Source organism: Carcharodon carcharias, chromosome 7, assembly GCF_017639515.1.
Source record: "Carcharodon carcharias isolate sCarCar2 chromosome 7, sCarCar2.pri, whole genome shotgun sequence".
Classification (NCBI taxonomy): domain Eukaryota; kingdom Metazoa; phylum Chordata; class Chondrichthyes; order Lamniformes; family Lamnidae; genus Carcharodon; species Carcharodon carcharias.
The window spans coordinates 34,929,264-34,947,124 of NC_054473.1; the positions used below are offsets into that span (position 1 = coordinate 34,929,264).

Here is a 17,861-nt window from a genome sequence, read left to right on the forward strand (position 1 = left end):
TACACTGACAATCAATTCAAGATCATCAGTCAAGCTCGCAGTGTGGCCCACTTACATGTGTCTGGAGTTACCTACATTCACACACAGGGCCCTGTCCTTTGCAGACAGAAGGAGCATGTCCATGCATTGCATCTTTTTCAACTAAACAAAAGCTTTGGGGACAGCCATTCCCTAGTTCATTCCGCATGACAATGTCTTGACCAGAGTTGACCTGCCTGGTTTGAGTTTAAACAAAAGCTTGGCAGTTAACTGTTCCCTGGTGCATTCTCCATGGCAATGCCTCTGCTAGAGATGGTACCTCTAATCAGCACTCTCTTCTCATGCAGTATAAATGGTTGCTTCCTTTACAATTGGTATTCTCGCAAATGATGAGGGCTGATTTAAACCAGTAATACACAAACTACTTCTGTACTTGTCCAACTGAAACCTAATTTTAGGTGAATCATGGCCCCTCTGGATTTATAAACTGTAGAATCAGTTACTTAATAGTACAGAACTTGAATATTACTGAAGAGAGAAATGTTGCAAAAGCTTTTCATCTTGCACTCATCAGGACAAACACAAGAATGCCAATTTCAAACAATCAGAACAATTTTTACTACAGGAGAAGAGGGTGCTGATTGGTTGGCAAGTCGACTTTGATTGGCTGAGGCCAATAGCTACACTAACAACCAATTTAAGATAATCAGTCAAGCTTGTAACGTAACTCCTTTATGCTCGCTAGAAGCAACATAAATTCATTTTAAGGAACCTGTTCTCTGCAAATGAAATTAATATGTTCAAGCCTGGATTTTTTTTTTGAATTAGCCTGGAGCTTGGGGAGCTTATAGTTCCCTGTTGCTTCCTCCATGGCAATTCCTTGGCCAACGCCAACCAATCAGCAGCCTTTTTTCCTGTAGTATAAATTGTTGCAATCATTTGAAATGTGGCATGCTTGCATTTGCCCTGAGTGCAACACGAAAAGCTTCAGCAACATGTCTCTTTTTTCAGCATAATTACAGAGTGTCTTTCCTAAACACACATTTCACACATTTGTCTATTACTAGTTGTCTCACAAATGAGTCCATTAATTTGGTTTGCTTAAGTGAACAAATCAAGCAAGGCTCCTATTACCTACTAATAGCAAGATTACAAGAAACTGACAATGAGGTGGGGAATAAAGGGGAATTAGCTGCTTGTTCAACAATTGTGCACCAAATGTGGCTTCTGCTAATCATTAAACTTTTCCATTGGGGTCATTAGCAGAAATATGAAAATAGGCACAGTGGATCCACAACAGTCACATTTCATGGTTTAGTTTCTAACAGATATTTGTCATGACACAATTTAGCATCAAGCACTTGAGTATTATATCAAAAAGCTATGGTTCATTCTTCCCCCAAAACAGGCTACCTACTGACCGCAACTGACGATCTCCCTCCCAAACCCATTATCTCACTTCCTCCTTTTTCCAATTGCCAAGGACCTCCAAGGGTCCACTAAAGTATTTTGTCCTTCTGGCCAGTTTTTGGACAGGAAACAGAAGAAAAACATTGAGATTCTGCCATTAAAATTCTTTAAGTTCTCCATATCTGCGCTTACACCTTACTTTCAGAAAGGATGAACAGTCTTTGAATGTATCAATGAGCTGAGAGAGAATGCACAAGCTCTCTAAAAACAGGGGGCTAAATGTTCTTGCCACATGGAGACAGGTTTGTGGGTGGTGTGATGGGGCGCAACTTTCCCAGGGCAGACTGCCACAGGAATCAGCAGACCAATCCACAGAGGCAGCAAGCAATGAAATTAATTAAGGCCCCATTCAAGGGACTTTTTCCCCCCCAAGTACTGCAACTTTCCTGGCCCCATTGTGTTGGGAACCCAGCAATGCTGCAGCCTCTCGCCAGGAGTGGGCCCTGGTTGTCTGAATAAAGGAAGCTGCAAAGGGAATGAGGAGGCACTCGTGTAGAGCAGTCTGAAATAATGCTTTAGGAAATTTATCTCCCTTTTCAGTCTTCTGGAAAAATTTGAAAAACTCACAAAACCTCAGGATGAGTGGTAGCACTTTATGAACTTACGCTGATGCAAAGATCAAAGCTGGGAAATTTTAACACATGCACAAGCTCTTTGTGCTCATTTCAAAGAAATATTTATTTCAGGACAAAATAAATTTGCATAGCACCCAAAGACTGAACTCCACACATTTCTGGCCCCTTTTGCCCTCACTATAAGAAGCCAGCATCTCAAAAGTAATGAACACAACTGTTACACTGACAACAGCACCTCAACAATGATCATTTTCAGGATGAAATGATCAGCTGTATCATGAGGGAATCTAATTAAAGACATGATGTGATCTCAAACTTCTGATGGGTCAATGGATAGAAGGACAGTCATTAGTTCAGCAGAAGAAAAACAGTTGGGTAAACGTTATCTATTTAATTGAGGTTTTTATAGAATGGGATATGACAATTGAAGACATACTTATAACTTATGGTGTCAATTGGTACAATAACAGTCCTTTAATAACAAAAGTAAAACTGTTGATAAATAAAATAAGGTGATTATAGCAATCTTGTTTACCCAATAGAAAAAAGAGCTCATTAATATTTAACAAAAGTTATGACGGGACAAGTTCAATTAAATGCTCCTTAGAGTTGTACTTAAACATCAGTGCAAAAACATGTGGGTTGTCACCTAGCAGAAAATATGCAAAAAATGGCAGCTTGTACACAGGTTTGACCTGGTCAAACAGTATGCTGAGCTCAGAAATGTTAACACGTTTAAGTCCCCAATCTATCCATTCCCTATTTCAGTTAAGCACTATCGACTAAGAGGATGTTAACCATAACTGCATGTGTTGTATGCTGAATGAACTATGAACAGTGACCTCATCCTATTTGAGGAGAGAAAACAGCTAACATAAAAAGCATCCTGCGACAATACCATTCGGTATTTAAAGCACGTCTCACTTATTCTCTGATTTCTAATAGCTTCAGCACAATTTACAATAATACAAATGTGTAATTAACAGGGTTTGTTCATATTTTATGGGGATACACTTGCTGCATTCTGCTCCAATTTTCCAAATCTTTTGGCCTACCACTAATCTTTGCAATGCAATGGCACTGGTTGTCAGAGGTAATTGAAATAGTTGTCATAGAACATAAGAAATAGGAGTAGGCCATTTAGCATCCCAAGCCTGCTCCAGTATTCAATCAGATCATGACCTCAACGCCACTATCCTACCTGCGCCCCATAACCCTAGACTCCCTGGTGGATCAAAAATCTGAATATATTCAATACAGAGTTAGGCAATGACCCAGCCTCCACTGCTCTCTGGGTAGAGCTTAAAAGATTGCTGACCCTTTGGAGAGGAGAAATTCCTTCTCATCTCCATCTTAAATGGGAGGCTCCTTATTCTGAAACTGTGCCTTTTGAAGGTACATAACTTGCACCAGGCCTTGATTCAACTAACTTAACTGGTATGCTTCAAAGGAAGCTTGGGTTTCAGATTCTTTTCCAGAAAATGCAGTGTTGAATAATTCAATTTTAAAAGGAGATATAAACTGACTGCATAAGATTGGTGAGTCTTTCCCAAGATAGGGCATCTTATGTTACCACACCTTTTTCACTCTCAGTAGGCCATCCATGCCCAAAGATCCAAGCAGGTAACTTCTTCAAACATCTCTTCTAAAACAGTTTGAAGTGAGAGGGCAAACTTTCCCAACCTGCAGGGAAATATCCCCATCAGCATCGTGGCTAAACACAGGAAGCACGCATGTGCACAGTTGGAATATTCAAAAGGAGTATGAAAACGGAGGCAAGCAACCCATGCATCATCTTGGCAGACCATGAAAACACCTTGTTAATTAGAGGTAAAGCTTTTAAACCAGGTGCCTTTGTTCCTCATGACATGTTGGGTACCAGGTTGATTTAATTTATAAAGCTCTCATCTATCAGAAAGTTAAGAGAGAGCTCAGCCTCATTATGGACTTGGCTGACATTTCTATGCCATGAAGGGGATACTATGTTGTTGGAGGCATCCTTCCCTGGACAAGACAAGAACTCCCCCAAAAAACAATAGGGACTTCTTCTGGCATCTTAACTAACATTCATGCTTTAATTACCACCAAAAACAGATCAGTCATTCATGTGTTTTCAGTTTGTGAACCTGCTGCATTGGCCTACAAAACAACAGTGACTGCACTTCAGAAGAAATCCAGTTGTTGTAAAATGCTTTGGGATGTTCCAGGAATATGATCACACACTTTCTGTATATAAATTAAAGTTACTTTTCCCATTTCTAACTCAACTTAACCTCATATTCATTGAAGTATATAAATCTTACCATTTCTTGTGCAACATCATCAGGATTTTCTTTATTTATGTCAAAACTGAACTCAATAGCTCCATTATCTTTCGGCTTGCCCTTCAGCTTCTTGGGGTCTTCAACCCAGAGCCTCATTGCAATTGAATTTTTTTTCCCATCATCCTCTTCAGCAAGCTCAACCCTTAGCCCAGTCTCCTCCGCAAAGAATGCATGATTTAATAGATCTTTTATAGCAAACCTGGAAAATAATTCAACACTCGTTATTCAGCTTAGGGTAGAGTTTCTGTTTTGGGCACAGTCAGCACTCCAGGTGTAAACCAAGCCCACAATTGCAGCATTGAGAGGTTCATGGTTTTCAAGTTTCCCTTCAAACTTTTTTGCACATTGTCAAATGCAATATCTGCTCTGAAGAAGTGCATTCAAACAGCATTTTAGAATACTTGTATTAATATTTTACTTTAAGAGTGTTAACTTGGCAGAATTTAGTTCATAACTGAAAATGAGTTTACCACAGAAAAATAAGCATTTTAATCAATCCATTACCTGTGGGTAACCCAATATTATGTTACTGATAACGACTTTTAAAAACCATTTTGAGCCATTTCCATGTTATATAGGAACCACATTCAAAATCCAGCTGTCTGAAAACCAGACATTTTTGAAATGGCATGCAGGTCCAGTTCCCATGCTCCTGTGAAAGACTGTATAGGTTGGGCATCTGAGAGGTGAGGATTAATATTCAAACTTTCCTGCATCTGCATATATTCTATGAGAAATTCTTGTGCAATATAACTTCAGCAGCTAGCGTAATAAACATGAGAGCAATAAGCAGAGCAGTCCAAAACCTAGAAAAATCCAGCACAGTGAACACAACCACCTGGAAGTTCCACTGCAAGTCGCTCACCATTCTGACTTGGAAATATATCACTGTTCCATCACTATCGCTGGGTCAAAATCCTGGAACTCCCTAACAGCACTATGGGTGTACCTACACCACATGGACTGCAGCGATTCAAGGTGACAGCTCACCACCACCTTCTCAAGGGCAATAAATGCTGGCCCAGCCAGCGATGCCTACACCCCAGGAACAAATTAAAAAAAAGGTCCCAGTGTGCCAGATTTGGGATGTCCAACCTGTATTGGGATTCAGCTGTTCATAAATCTAAAAGAATTACATACAAAAGTATTTAAATATGCCTATTAGTGACCGTGCACCCAAAAGAACCAGCTTTTTTTTTTAAAAAAAAAGAGCCTTAGGTCTGCAAATGAACACAATTATTGGATGTTACCAATAGTACTGGTAGTGAAATGGCATGGTGGTAATGTTACTAGGCTAGTAATCCAGAGGCTTAACTGCCCTCCATAATGGCCTGACATTAGAGCAATAAGGGATGGGCAATAAATGCTGGTCTGCCAGTGAATGCCCACATCCCATGACAGAATAATTTAAAAAAAGTTGTGGATGGGGTCTGTTGAGGGCAATGTTTTTAATCCAGCAGAGAGATTCTGGAAACTGCGCTGGATGCAATTTGACTATCTATTGCACAGGTCTCACTGATTTCAAGCAAATTGTGCTGAAAAGGCTAGCGAAAATGTGTAATGTTTATTCTCTTTGCAGCTGTACTTCAGGTTTCTCATGTGCTAAGTGATCATATACAACGTTCACATTCTTATCAACAGTAAATTTTTTTAAAAGATCAGTCTTTATAGAAACTCTAAAAGCAGTTGAAAATATCTTATACATGTAAAACAACTCAGTTTATTGGGAAAAGTATGCTTGTCGAGTATCGAAAATTCAAGAAAACAAATTCATATCTACAATATTACTCCGTCTTTTTGTTAGACTGGACTGTTTTACTTGGTCAGTTTAAGGAGTGCATCTATTCGTGAGTGATTGTGGGCGGAGCCTAGTGCATGCGGAAGCACATGGGCCGCAAACACTGATGCACAGGCAGCTGCCAACAGTTGGTGGCAACGACAGCATCAGGATTTGAGGTAGTTGGGGCGGGGGAGGGGGCAGGAAAGCCCTGGCTGAAGAGATTGTTTCCGTGAGAGATGGGTTGGGAAAGATGCGATGGATGGGAGTGATGGAAGAAATGGAAAAGGTCATGAGACGTAGGAGCAGGAGTTGTCCATTTGGACCATCAAGTCTGCTCCGCCGTTCAATTAGATCATGGCTGATCTGATAATCCTCAATTCCACTTTCCTGCCTTTTCTCCATAACCTTTGATTCCTTACTGATTAAAAATCTGTCTATCTCAGTCTTTAATATACTTAACGACCCAGCCTCTACAGCCCTCTGCGGTAAAGAATTCTACAAATTAACAACTCAAAGATGATTTTCCTCCTCATCTCGGTCTTAAATGGGTGACCACTCTCTCTGAGATTATTTCCTCTGGTCCTAGACTCTCCCACAAGGAGAAACAACCTCTCAGCATCGACCCTGTCAAGCCCCCGAAGAATCTTGTGTGTTTCAATAAGATCGTGTCTCATTCTTCTAAACTACAATGAGTGCAGGCCCAACCTACTCAACCTTTCCACATAAGAAAATCTCTCCATACCCAGGATCAACATAGTGAACCTTCTCTGGACTGCCTCCAATGACATTATATCTTTCCTTAGATAAGGGGACCAAAACTGTTCACAGTATTCTAGGTGTGATCTAACATGAGAGGGATGGCACGGTACGGGATATGAGTGGCATGAGAGAGAGAAGATGGCATGAAGGGAAGGGTGAGATGATGGAACTGGTTGTGTGGCAAAATGTCAAAGAAAACTCTTTGATACAAATTATTCAAAAGCTATTCTTTGAGCTAAAAATTAAGATTCAATAAACTTGAATAAAAAGTTGCAGAGAAGCTGTCAGGTCAATTAAGAGAATACATCAGTGTTGATTCTATAGATGAAGATGATAACAGTTTATACCCCCTAGAGTTTCTCCACAGTCTAACTTCAATAGTTTTGTCACCAGGCCAACTAAGACTGAAGGAAGGGAAAATGTTGCTACGATAACCTGGGACTGTGGACTGTGTCATCATGGACCAAAGCTGGTAGTTTGAAAACTATTTCTTTTACTGAGATGTGTTAAAATTACAACAAGCAGATTTCAAGGAAAGAGCTTGTCCCTCAAAAAATATTAAGCCCTTTAACCTTCCTTTTCAACTCAGGAGAAAATAGTTCGCAATTAGATTTTCATATTCTAAAATGATAAACAAGTCACAAGGACAGATTCTTTACAAAATTTGTAAATATATTCCTAGGCCAGTTTTTAAATGTATTGACAGTTTTCTGCAGCTTTTTTCCAGAATGGAGAAATTTTGTCCTGTTAAAGTCTTTGGTGAAAGAATAACTAGAAATCCTGTAAAGAAGTACTATTTAAGTAAAGATACTAATTTGACCACAAATGGTTTTTTTTGGGGGGGGGTGCTCTCTGCTAGTGAATTATTAATACTAGACAAAAATGTTGCATTGTATCACTCCATGTTGAATGCAATATATTGTTCTTTAATAAATAAATATTAAAAAGCAAAAAAAAAAAATACTTTGTCAACTAAGTCAAGGACTTGCTGATAACTGGCGAAGAAACATTTACTGCAATTGCCTTGTTAGTAATATATAGTAATTAATTATCATCAGGTCTGAAACAATACACATTTGTTCATGACTTTGTTACAAACCTTTCTTCTTTATTCTGGCAGATGCATTCTCCAATGATCTCTTTTATTTCTGGATCTGTGACCTTGCCAAAACTTGCTGGTTTTACACCCTGAAAATTTAGAAAAAAGTTGCACAAACTTGATGATTTTTGCCATTGAAGCTTGGAGGAATATTATCCAAAGTATTCAAAATCAATTATCAAAATCAACATAAACTTCGAAAGGTGTAGTTTTAGTGTGCATTCTCCATAATTGTACAGAAAAATTACACTGGACTCAACTATCACCACAATACAATTAGCAATTCACAAAAATTCTCTCGATTCAAAGGGAGTAAGTACTCCATCACAATACCACTTCCATTTTTAGATATGTGTAGGCAAGATGGAATTTCAAATGAATATTTCATTGGTTAAAAACATTTAAAACTAAATGTGGAAAAGCAAATTTAAAACTTACAGCAAATACACAAATTATTAAAGGAAGAACTGATACTATATCTCATATACACACTATATTGTTGCCTGAGAGATTGCCACAGCTGCAAAATGCTTTCTGCTTAGCGAACAACTTTCCAGCAGCAACTCAAAGAAGCCATATATGTTACATACATCAAATGAAAATGTACTTCATGCAATATAGCAACATTTTTCCATTACTAACATGTTACTTAAACACCAATGGGATGTTGGTGACACCACATGATATAGAGGCTGTATTTCAAGTTCTCAGGATCACTTTCTTTAGAAAGTATAATAGATCCATCCCCTTATCCCATCTCACAAATCCAACAACACATCCCTATAGAGGGAGGGATAGATTCTTGCCAGTCAGAGCACTACTGATCTTCACGTATACAGGATTAAAAAAAAGCTTTTATCTGGCTGAGTTTCTCCCATCAGGCTCTCCTAAGAATCTGTTAAAACTACTGTACAATTTTGTTCAACTATGCAGTCTATAAACCCTCCTGTAAATACTGTGATAAGCAGATTCTTCTTTTTGCTTCTGCTTATCTGGATCAATAATTGAATATTTGCTAGTTTTCCTCTTTCAACTTGTAACCTTTGCAACAATTGGTTTATTAAAGTACTTTTAAAAAAGTGTGAACACCTTTTAATACATAATTGTAAACTCACGTCGGATGCCATTATGAAACAGCCACAGTTGGTCTGGGTTTACAGTAAGAATTTTCATCCAGATTGATAAGATATTTCAACTGAAGGTGACTTGATTTGTCATCCTCCAAGTAGATCACAGAATCTTTACAGTGTAGGAGACTATTCGGCCCATCGAGTCTGCACTGGCTCTCTGAAAGAGCATTCTACCTAGTTCTGCTCACCTGCCTGATCCCCATAACCCTGCACATTCTCTCTTTTCAGATGGCAATCCAATTCCCTTTTCAATACCTCGATCAAACCTGCCTGCACCACCCTCTTGGGAAGTTCGTTCCAGACTCCAAGCACCTGCTGGATGAAAAACTTTCCTCTCATCACTCTGCCCTCTAGTTCTTGATGCTCCCTTAAGTGGGAACAGTTTGTCACTATTTACCTTGTCCATGCCCCTCAACATCTTAAATATCTCTATCAAATCTCCTCTCAGCCTTCTTTTCTCCAAGGAAAACAGTCCCAACCTCTCAAATCTATCCTCATAGCTACAGTTCTTTAACCCTGGAATCATTCTTGTGAATCTCCTCCGTACTCTCTCCAATGCCTTCACATCCTGCTTAAGTATGGTGCCCAGAACCGGATGCAGTACTCCAGATGAGGCCTAACTAGTATCTTATACAAATTCAACATGACCTCCTTACTTTGGTACTCAATGCCCCTATTAATAAATCCTAAGATACTTTCTGCCTTATTAACTGTTCTCTCAACATGTTCTGCCATCTTGAATGACTTATGTACATATACACCAAAGCCTCTGTTCCTGCACTTCCTTTAGAGTTTCTCCCTTTAGTTTATTCTGTCTCGCCATATTTTTCCTGCCAAAGTGAATCACTGCGCACTTCTCAGCATTGAACTTAATCTGCTATTTGCCCAATTCCAAAGGACATAGACATGTTGGTGAAATTCAAGATGATCCTCATCACAGCTGAGAATGTTTCCAATCTTCATATCATTTGCAAATTTTGAAATCATGCCTTGAACACCACAGTTTAGATTATTAATATATGTCTGGAGGAGCAATGGTCTCAACACTGACTCCTGGGGATCTCCATTACAGACCTTCTTCCATTCTGAAAAACATCCATTTATTACTACTCTGTTTCCGGTCACTCAGCCAATTTCTTATCCAAATGCCTACTTTCCCTTTTATTCCGAGAGCTAGAATTTTGCTCAAGTCTGTTGTGTGACACTATCAAATGCCTTTTGAAAATCCATATATACCATATCAACAGCACTGCCCTTACCAACCTTCTCTGTTTCCTCCTCAAAAAAACTCCAGCAAGTTAGTTAAACATGATTTTCTCTTAATGAGCCCCTGCTGGCTCTCCTTGATTTCCTGCACTTGTCTAAGTGATCACTGATTTTGTCAATAACTATAGTTTCCAGGAGTTGGCCGAGCACTGAAGTCAGACTGGTTGGTCTGTAGTTGCCAGCTTTATCTTTGCACCTCTTTTTGAACAAGGATGTAACAATCACAATTCTCCAGTCCTCTGGCACTATCCGTGTCTAAAGAATACTGAAAGGTCATCACTAGTGCCTCTGCAATTCCCACTCTCACTTCCCTCAGTACCCTTGGATGCATCTCATCTGGTCCTGGTACCTATCTATTTTAAGTAAAGATAGCCTCCTTATCAATTGTAAATTCTTCTATTGTACCAGTTACTTCCTCTCTCACCTCAGTCTGGATAGCATCTTCTTCCTTTGTAAAGACAGATGCAAAGTACTCATTTAATACCACTACTATTTCTCCTGCCCCCCCATGCAAGTCCCCTTTTTTATCCCAAATTGGCCTTACTTTCTTTTATCACTTACATACTTATAGAAGACCTTGGGGTTCCCTTTTATGTTAGCTACCCGTTTCTTTTCATGCTCTCTCTTGCTTTTCTTAAGAGTTTTTTCACTTCCTCAGGTCCTTCTATATTCAGCCTGATTCTCCGTTGTATTTTCTCCCTGACGTCTGTCGTACACCCACTTCTTCCTTTTCCTCCTCACCTCTATCTCTCTCATCATCCAGGGTGCTCTGGATTTATTTTTCCTCGCTTTCTCTTCAAGGGAATATATCTTGACATTGCCTGCAATACTTTTTCTTTGAAGCTGGCCCATTGTTCAGCCACCATCTTTTCTGCCAAGATTTGATTCCAACTCACTTGACTCAGATACATTCTCATTCCATCGCAGTTGGCTTTCCCCCAATTAATTATCTCTGCTCTGGATTGTTCCTTGTCCTTTTCCATGGCCAACACAAACGTTATGATACAATGGTCACTGTCCTCAATGCTCTCCCTGTGATATTTGATCCACCTGGGCCAACTCATTCCCCAGGACCAGGTGTAACAGTGCCTGCCCTCTCATTGGACTGGGAACATGCTGCTGCAGAAATTATCTTGAACACACTGCAGGAACTTGCACCTCTCTTGTCCCTTTGCACTATTCCTATCCCAGTCTATATTTGGATAAATTTTAGATAAATTTTAATTGTGGCCAGGCCAGTATTTGACAAAAGAAAACTGGCATCAAGTCAGCAAAAAAGATTTTACTTGCATTATTTCTCCCACAAAAGCATTAATCTGTCAAATAATTTTCGTATCATTGATAAGTTGCACATTTCATGTCAGCCAGATGGAATATATTTACCCCCCATAAAACGTAGACCACAAGCATTTTATAAGTTTGAAATGACAGCCATCATTAAACAGTGTCACTGTCAGTTAGCCCTACTCATATCACTGACAATGGGCTACTGGGGGTACACGAGCAGAAACTGAGACACAAGTTACTTCTCTGCTGTCATAAAACCATGTTGGTACAAGAAAAGCAGAAAAAGAGTGAATACAAAGCAATTTGAAATCATTATCACTCAAAATAAAAATACAATTTTCTATTTTTATTTAATGATCTTCAGGCAGTAATTTTTGGTTTCACTGGACTCACTTTGAGACAAAGTAGTTTCTAAGATAATGATAACGGGTGTTTCACCTGACTGAATTACTTCATTTCTTTGGGAAGAGCCAGATAGAGTTCACAGTACAATTTACCAGGAAATCAATTGTTTTCAAAGGAAATATCTAAACTATCTTTTGGGGGTCAGAAAAACATAAAAACTTGAAAAGTAGTTACTTAAATCCAGATATTTTTATGGTCTTTCTTTTAATCCTGGTACAAATGAAATGCATTCCCAATTTAACCATTGCTAATCCAATTTTATAATAATGTATTATTTTAAACAAATTAAGATGGTTAACCTTAGTAAAAAAGCATGTCACAGAAAGGAGGATTGTGCCCCATTGTACCTCACCTATATAAATCTACTGTACATTACACTTTAAATTTGCTACATCCAAAACCACTTGATCTTTAATGCAATTCATTTTTTTCTGTCACTGATCATTTTCTGTTCTCACTTCAGACTTCCAACACCCGCAACAGGCTTTTGCATTCAAGTATCTGTTCTTTGTTTTTTAATTAAAATTCTATTTTGGAACCACAAGTCAGGTATAATATGGCTGGGTGCAGGGCAAAACTGCCTCTACTCCACCAACAGTGTAGCTTGATCTAGATGACACTATTTCCTGTGCCAGCCTCCCTTTTCTGAGTGATGCCAACAACTTGCCCTGAATGCTGTGAATATTTTGGCTGTGGGCCATGCAAACTTATTGCAAACAGGATCTTGAGCACAGAATCCAAGACACTATCCGCAAAGTATGTAGTATGTCTGGTCCCAGATACACAGACCTCGTAGAGCCTTTAAAATTCTCATGAGGCTCTATTCGAAAAATTAAAGACATTTGTTGACATAATGCAATCTTTTCAGAATTACCCTTATTTTTATACCATGTCACAATTAAATGGCAAGTTCAAAGTGTCAATTGCCCAGTGTTTAAGTCACACCATAGCTCAAACATGGAGGCATGCATTCCATGCGCTCTTACTCTTTTTAATTTGTTGCAAGTAATTCATATGTTTTATAATAACATTGAGTTTTAGAAATTAAATGGTTAAAAGCAACATAAATGAAAGACCTTGGTTAAGATACTGAAACAATCTTAAGGTAAAGACAGATCAAACAAGCCTCTGGATTTAATTAACCTGTGTTTATCTTACAAGGTCAGAGTTCATAAAAAGAAAAATCTTAAACGTCCATCTCAGGATCACGTAGTAGAACCAGGGATTCTGGAGAGGGGTCAATTACATTAATAAATATAAATTATTCATATTGGTTACAGAATCAAAGTATCAACTAATTTACATTACTGTTTGATGGCATCCCAAAGTATGTCATGTTGTCATAGAAATTGGCTGTGGGTGTAGAAGGTTCTTTTGCTTATATTATTTGGGTGTTTGCACAGAAAGCAAGCAGTTGCAATTTTGCTTTGGTGTAGACTGTATTTCACTGAATTGAGAGAGCCAACAGGAGATGATCGTTAGTCAAACCTGCACATCATGCAGAGAAAATACTAACTTAATTGTTTACCATGTGGAATGTAGCTTGGGCTCAAGCTGAATTTGGATTTCATGAGGGAAAAAGCAGCTGGAAGATTTGCCTAGTTTGCAGCTAGAGAAAAAATATCTACGGTGGTCCTCAGAGCTGTGAGGCACAAAGCAGCCAGTAGAGTTGGCTTAGAAGCTATGAGAAGGCAGTTGGGTATCTGCCAGCAACCAGAGAAAGGAGCTGTAGCATCCACAGTTGTGAGATATTAAAAAGTTGGACACTTAGCCAAAAAGCAAATGGAAGAAACCTCAAAATATTACTACGGAGAATAGCTGAAACACTGAGGAGAATTAAAGTTAATTCCAGAAGGCTGTGACATACTTTGAGTTAGTCCCAAGAAAACTGAATGAACCTTCAAGATTCTTGTAATGTATAAAGGGAACTCTTTGGTGGGTGGGGGAGAAAAATAAAATGTAGGTTTAAGTTCATAGCACAAATGGTCATAAACCACAGTACTACACAATGTTAAGTTAACAGCGCTTGTTTTGCTTAATTCTTTTTACATACAATAAACTTTTTGGTACAAAAACGTGAAATACTGTGGCATAGTTCTGTCAGTTAATTATGAAGTGCTCAGATTTCTCTTTACATGTTAACAGTCTCTAACAGGATCATAACACACTCCATCTCCTTTTGTCCAACAAAAACTTTTCAAGGCAACTTTGGTACACCATGCCCACCTGCATGAAAGTTAAATTAAGCACAAAGCAGTGGCCCATATTAAGATCTGTTTGATATTTAATACTGGGCATATTTTAAATTCAATGAAAGAATATAATTATTCCAAAATACCTTACTATTTATTCTAAATTTTCTAAATCTAAATAATAGTTCCATTAACGAAAAGGATGGAGCTGTCTAGATTTTAAATAACATTTAGAAAAGCCTAAAGGGTGGCTTGGGATTAATTAGAATGTTGACCTTGTAACAAGAAACATGTCCAAATGGAGTACAGACTGATGGGATGAACACCGCAGGTCACATCTTCTGCCCATTGAGTACAAATGCGAAGCAAATCCAGCACTTCAGCTTACTATCAGTTGTCAAAGATCCTATTTGCAATGAGTAGGCATTGCCCACAGCCAAAAAACTCAACATCAGGACAAGCTGTCAGCTTCATTTTGGCAAAAAGGGAAGTTGGCCCAGGAAAGTGCCACCTGGATCAAACCACAATGTTGGGTGGGGTAGAGGGAGATCGGCTCTGCATCTAGCCAGATCATATACTGGACTTCTAAAGTAGGAAATAAAGTTCAGCATGATTTATTTGCTTTTATATTCTATTATTATTGACTACGCCTCACAAGAGACGATGATTGCCTTCCACGGGTTCAAAGATGGTTGATGAGGCAGATTTGGGATCTGCAGATTTAATAGCACATAGGGCATTTGTTGTCATGTGGGATGTCAGCTCGAGTCATGACATGTTCTTTCCACTGCTTTTGCTTTTCCTCTTTATTGTCTATGTTGGGTCTCAAAATGCCATGATCTTTCCCACAGATTCTGCCGCAATCTGGTTCAGTTCAAGGCAATGGTCTGCCAGGAATTGATGTCAATGTTGCTTTTCTTCAAGTTGGCTTTTGCTCATCCTTGAAGTGCTTCTTCTGTCATCCTCTGGTGCGTCTGCCTGACTGAGTTGGGAGAAGATGACCTACTTTGGGAGCCTGGTATCTGACATCTGGACTATATGACCAACTTAACAAAACTGATGGCAGATGATCATAGCTTCAATGTTTGTGGAGCTCGCTTTGTAAGAAGACAACGATGTTGGTGTGTCTGTCCTCCCATTTAATATGTAAGACCTTTCGCAGGCAGCGTTGGTGGTATGACTCCAGTGCTTAAAAGGCGCCTCCTATACATCGTCCATGTTTCAAACCCATAGATAAGGAGGGGATCATGACCGTGTGGTAGACCATGAGCTTGGATTCAGTTTTATGTCACAATCTTCAAACACTCGCTTCCAAGGTGGCCAAAGGCTGCATCAGCAGATTTCAGGCGATGCTGTATTTCTTTGTCAATGTCAGCCTTCCGAGAGGGATAACTTCCAAGGTACTGGAAGTGTTCCACGTTTTCCAGGCACCCATCATGAATCCTGATCAATAGGGCTGAGGAGTGTGCATTTGGAGCTTGCTGATGGAGGACTTTGGTTTTCTGAATATCTGGAAAAAAATTATATTCTATCGCTCTACTTACAAACCCTAGCAGCCCATGTTTTTTGAACCATCTTATCAACTTGCCCTGCTACCTTTAAATATTTGTGTGTATGGACACCACCACTTTGGTGTAGTCAGTTCATCTGCACTGTCCAAAGTTGCACCATTTATAGTACATTGTCTTCTCATATTAGCCTTCAAAGGACATCACTTCATACTTCTCCCTACTGAGCTCAATCTGCCATGCTTCTGTTCTTTTCAACACCCTGAAGTCTACAACTATATTTATCATTGCCAAATTTTATATTATCTACAAACATTATAATGCTGCTCCCTATACCCAAGTCCAGGTCATTTACCATAGGTGAAAAAGGAATGGACCCGATACTGATCTCGGGGGAACACCACTGCAAATCACCTCCCAGTCTGAAAAAAATCCATCCTCCACCACACCCTTAGCCGCCAGTCACTGAGCCAATTCCATATCCATTTTACCATCTTTCCTGTAATTCGTGGGCTTCCACCTTAATGTGCTAATGTGGCATTTTTCAAATGGCTTCTCAAAGTCCATTTATACAAAATCTACTGCTCTACCTTGATCAACCTTTTCTCTTACATCAAAGAATTCAATCGCTAGTCAGACACAATTTATCTTCAACTGTATACTACCTCTCCCTGATTAACTCATACCTATCCAAATAAAAGTTTATTTCATCCTTGATCATTTCCAATAACTTTCCCATCACAAATGTCAGACTCACCTGCCCATAGTTTCCTCATTTATTCCTCTGCCTTTCTTGAATAGTGGTATATCATTAGCAACCTTCAAGTTCTTTGACACTACAATGAATTAAAAGAATGTGACCAATGCCTCTGCTTCTTTCGGCAACCTAGGATGCATTCTATCTGGACAAGATGACTTTCCAATTTTGAATACTGCTGATCATTTTTGTGCTATTTTATACATTATCCTGTTCACAATATCCCTCCCTTCTATTGGTGCAACTTTCAGATCACCTGTTTCGTTTGTGAAGACAGATGCAAGTACTTTAGCCTCTGCCTCAACATGGAGGTTTCTTCCTTTGGGTCCTTAATTGGCACAACTTGATATGTTCAGAAAATGTTTCATGGTTCAGCTTAATGTTGCCTGATATTTTTTTCTCATAACCTCTCCTTATTTCCCACATTATTTTAGTTCCCATGACCTTCCTGGCTGTTAGCTGAAACTTGTTCCAGATATTTGTTGTGAGATTTCTTTTACTGTTTTAACTTTAATTTCATTTGTCATCCAGGGCTCACTAGCTTTGGATGCTTTACCTTTTCCATGCCTAATTTGTACCTGAACCATCCCTTCCCTGAAAGCCCTCCATTGCTCCGTAATGTTTTACCGTCACCCCCACCCCCCCCACATTGCCTTTTCAATCTACTTGTGCTAGATTCCTACTTAATCAACGGAATGAGCTCTTCCCCAGTTCAGCATTTTTACTTCTGATATTTTCTGATCTGTCAATTATTGGTGTAAATTGAATTAGGTAGCAATCATGTTAGCTAGATGATCTCCTACTGTAACACACTCCATTTGCACCACTTCATGCCTCTGAATTGGATCCAAAGCTGCTTCCATCCTTGCTGGGCTGGAGGTGCATCAACCAAAAAAGTTTACCTGTACAGATGTCAGAAATTCCTCTTCTTTGCGAGCTTAGTACTATGTTTTCTCCAGTCTATATTAGGATAATTCAAGTTTCCTAATATTACTATATTTTTGCGCCTTTCAATTTGCCAACAAACTTGCCCATCTGCTTCTCACTTGTTTGGAGCTCTACTGAAAAAAAAACAATGTAAACAGCTCCCCCATGTTCATTAATTCAAGTCAAATAGGTTCAGTCCTAGAACTATCTAGCATGCCCTTTGTAGAACTGTATCATCCTTAACCAATATCTTTTCCATCACTTTTGCTTTCTCACTTAATCTTTTTCCTTCTATCATTCCTGAATACTTGGTAACCAGGAACATTAAAAACTCATTTCTAGCCTTGTTTGAGCCATTTCTCTTAATACAACCATTTCATAATCCCACGTCACAACTTATGTA

General features: G+C 39.0%; 1 protein-coding gene across 5 annotated transcripts in view; it reads right to left on the bottom strand.

Moving 5' to 3' along the window:
* Window positions 1-17,861, bottom strand: part of wnk2 (WNK lysine deficient protein kinase 2) — a 225,255-nt gene that overhangs the window by 112,813 nt on the left and 94,581 nt on the right. For all 5 annotated transcript variants that reach the window (XM_041191976.1, XM_041191978.1, XM_041191977.1 and 2 more), the window contains exons 5-6: window positions 7,987-8,075; window positions 4,328-4,547 (exon numbers count right to left, since the gene is read on the bottom strand). In XM_041191976.1, coding sequence (XP_041047910.1) covers window positions 4,328-4,547; window positions 7,987-8,075 — 309 coding nt within the window. The remainder of the gene's footprint in view (window positions 1-4,327; window positions 4,548-7,986; window positions 8,076-17,861) is intronic.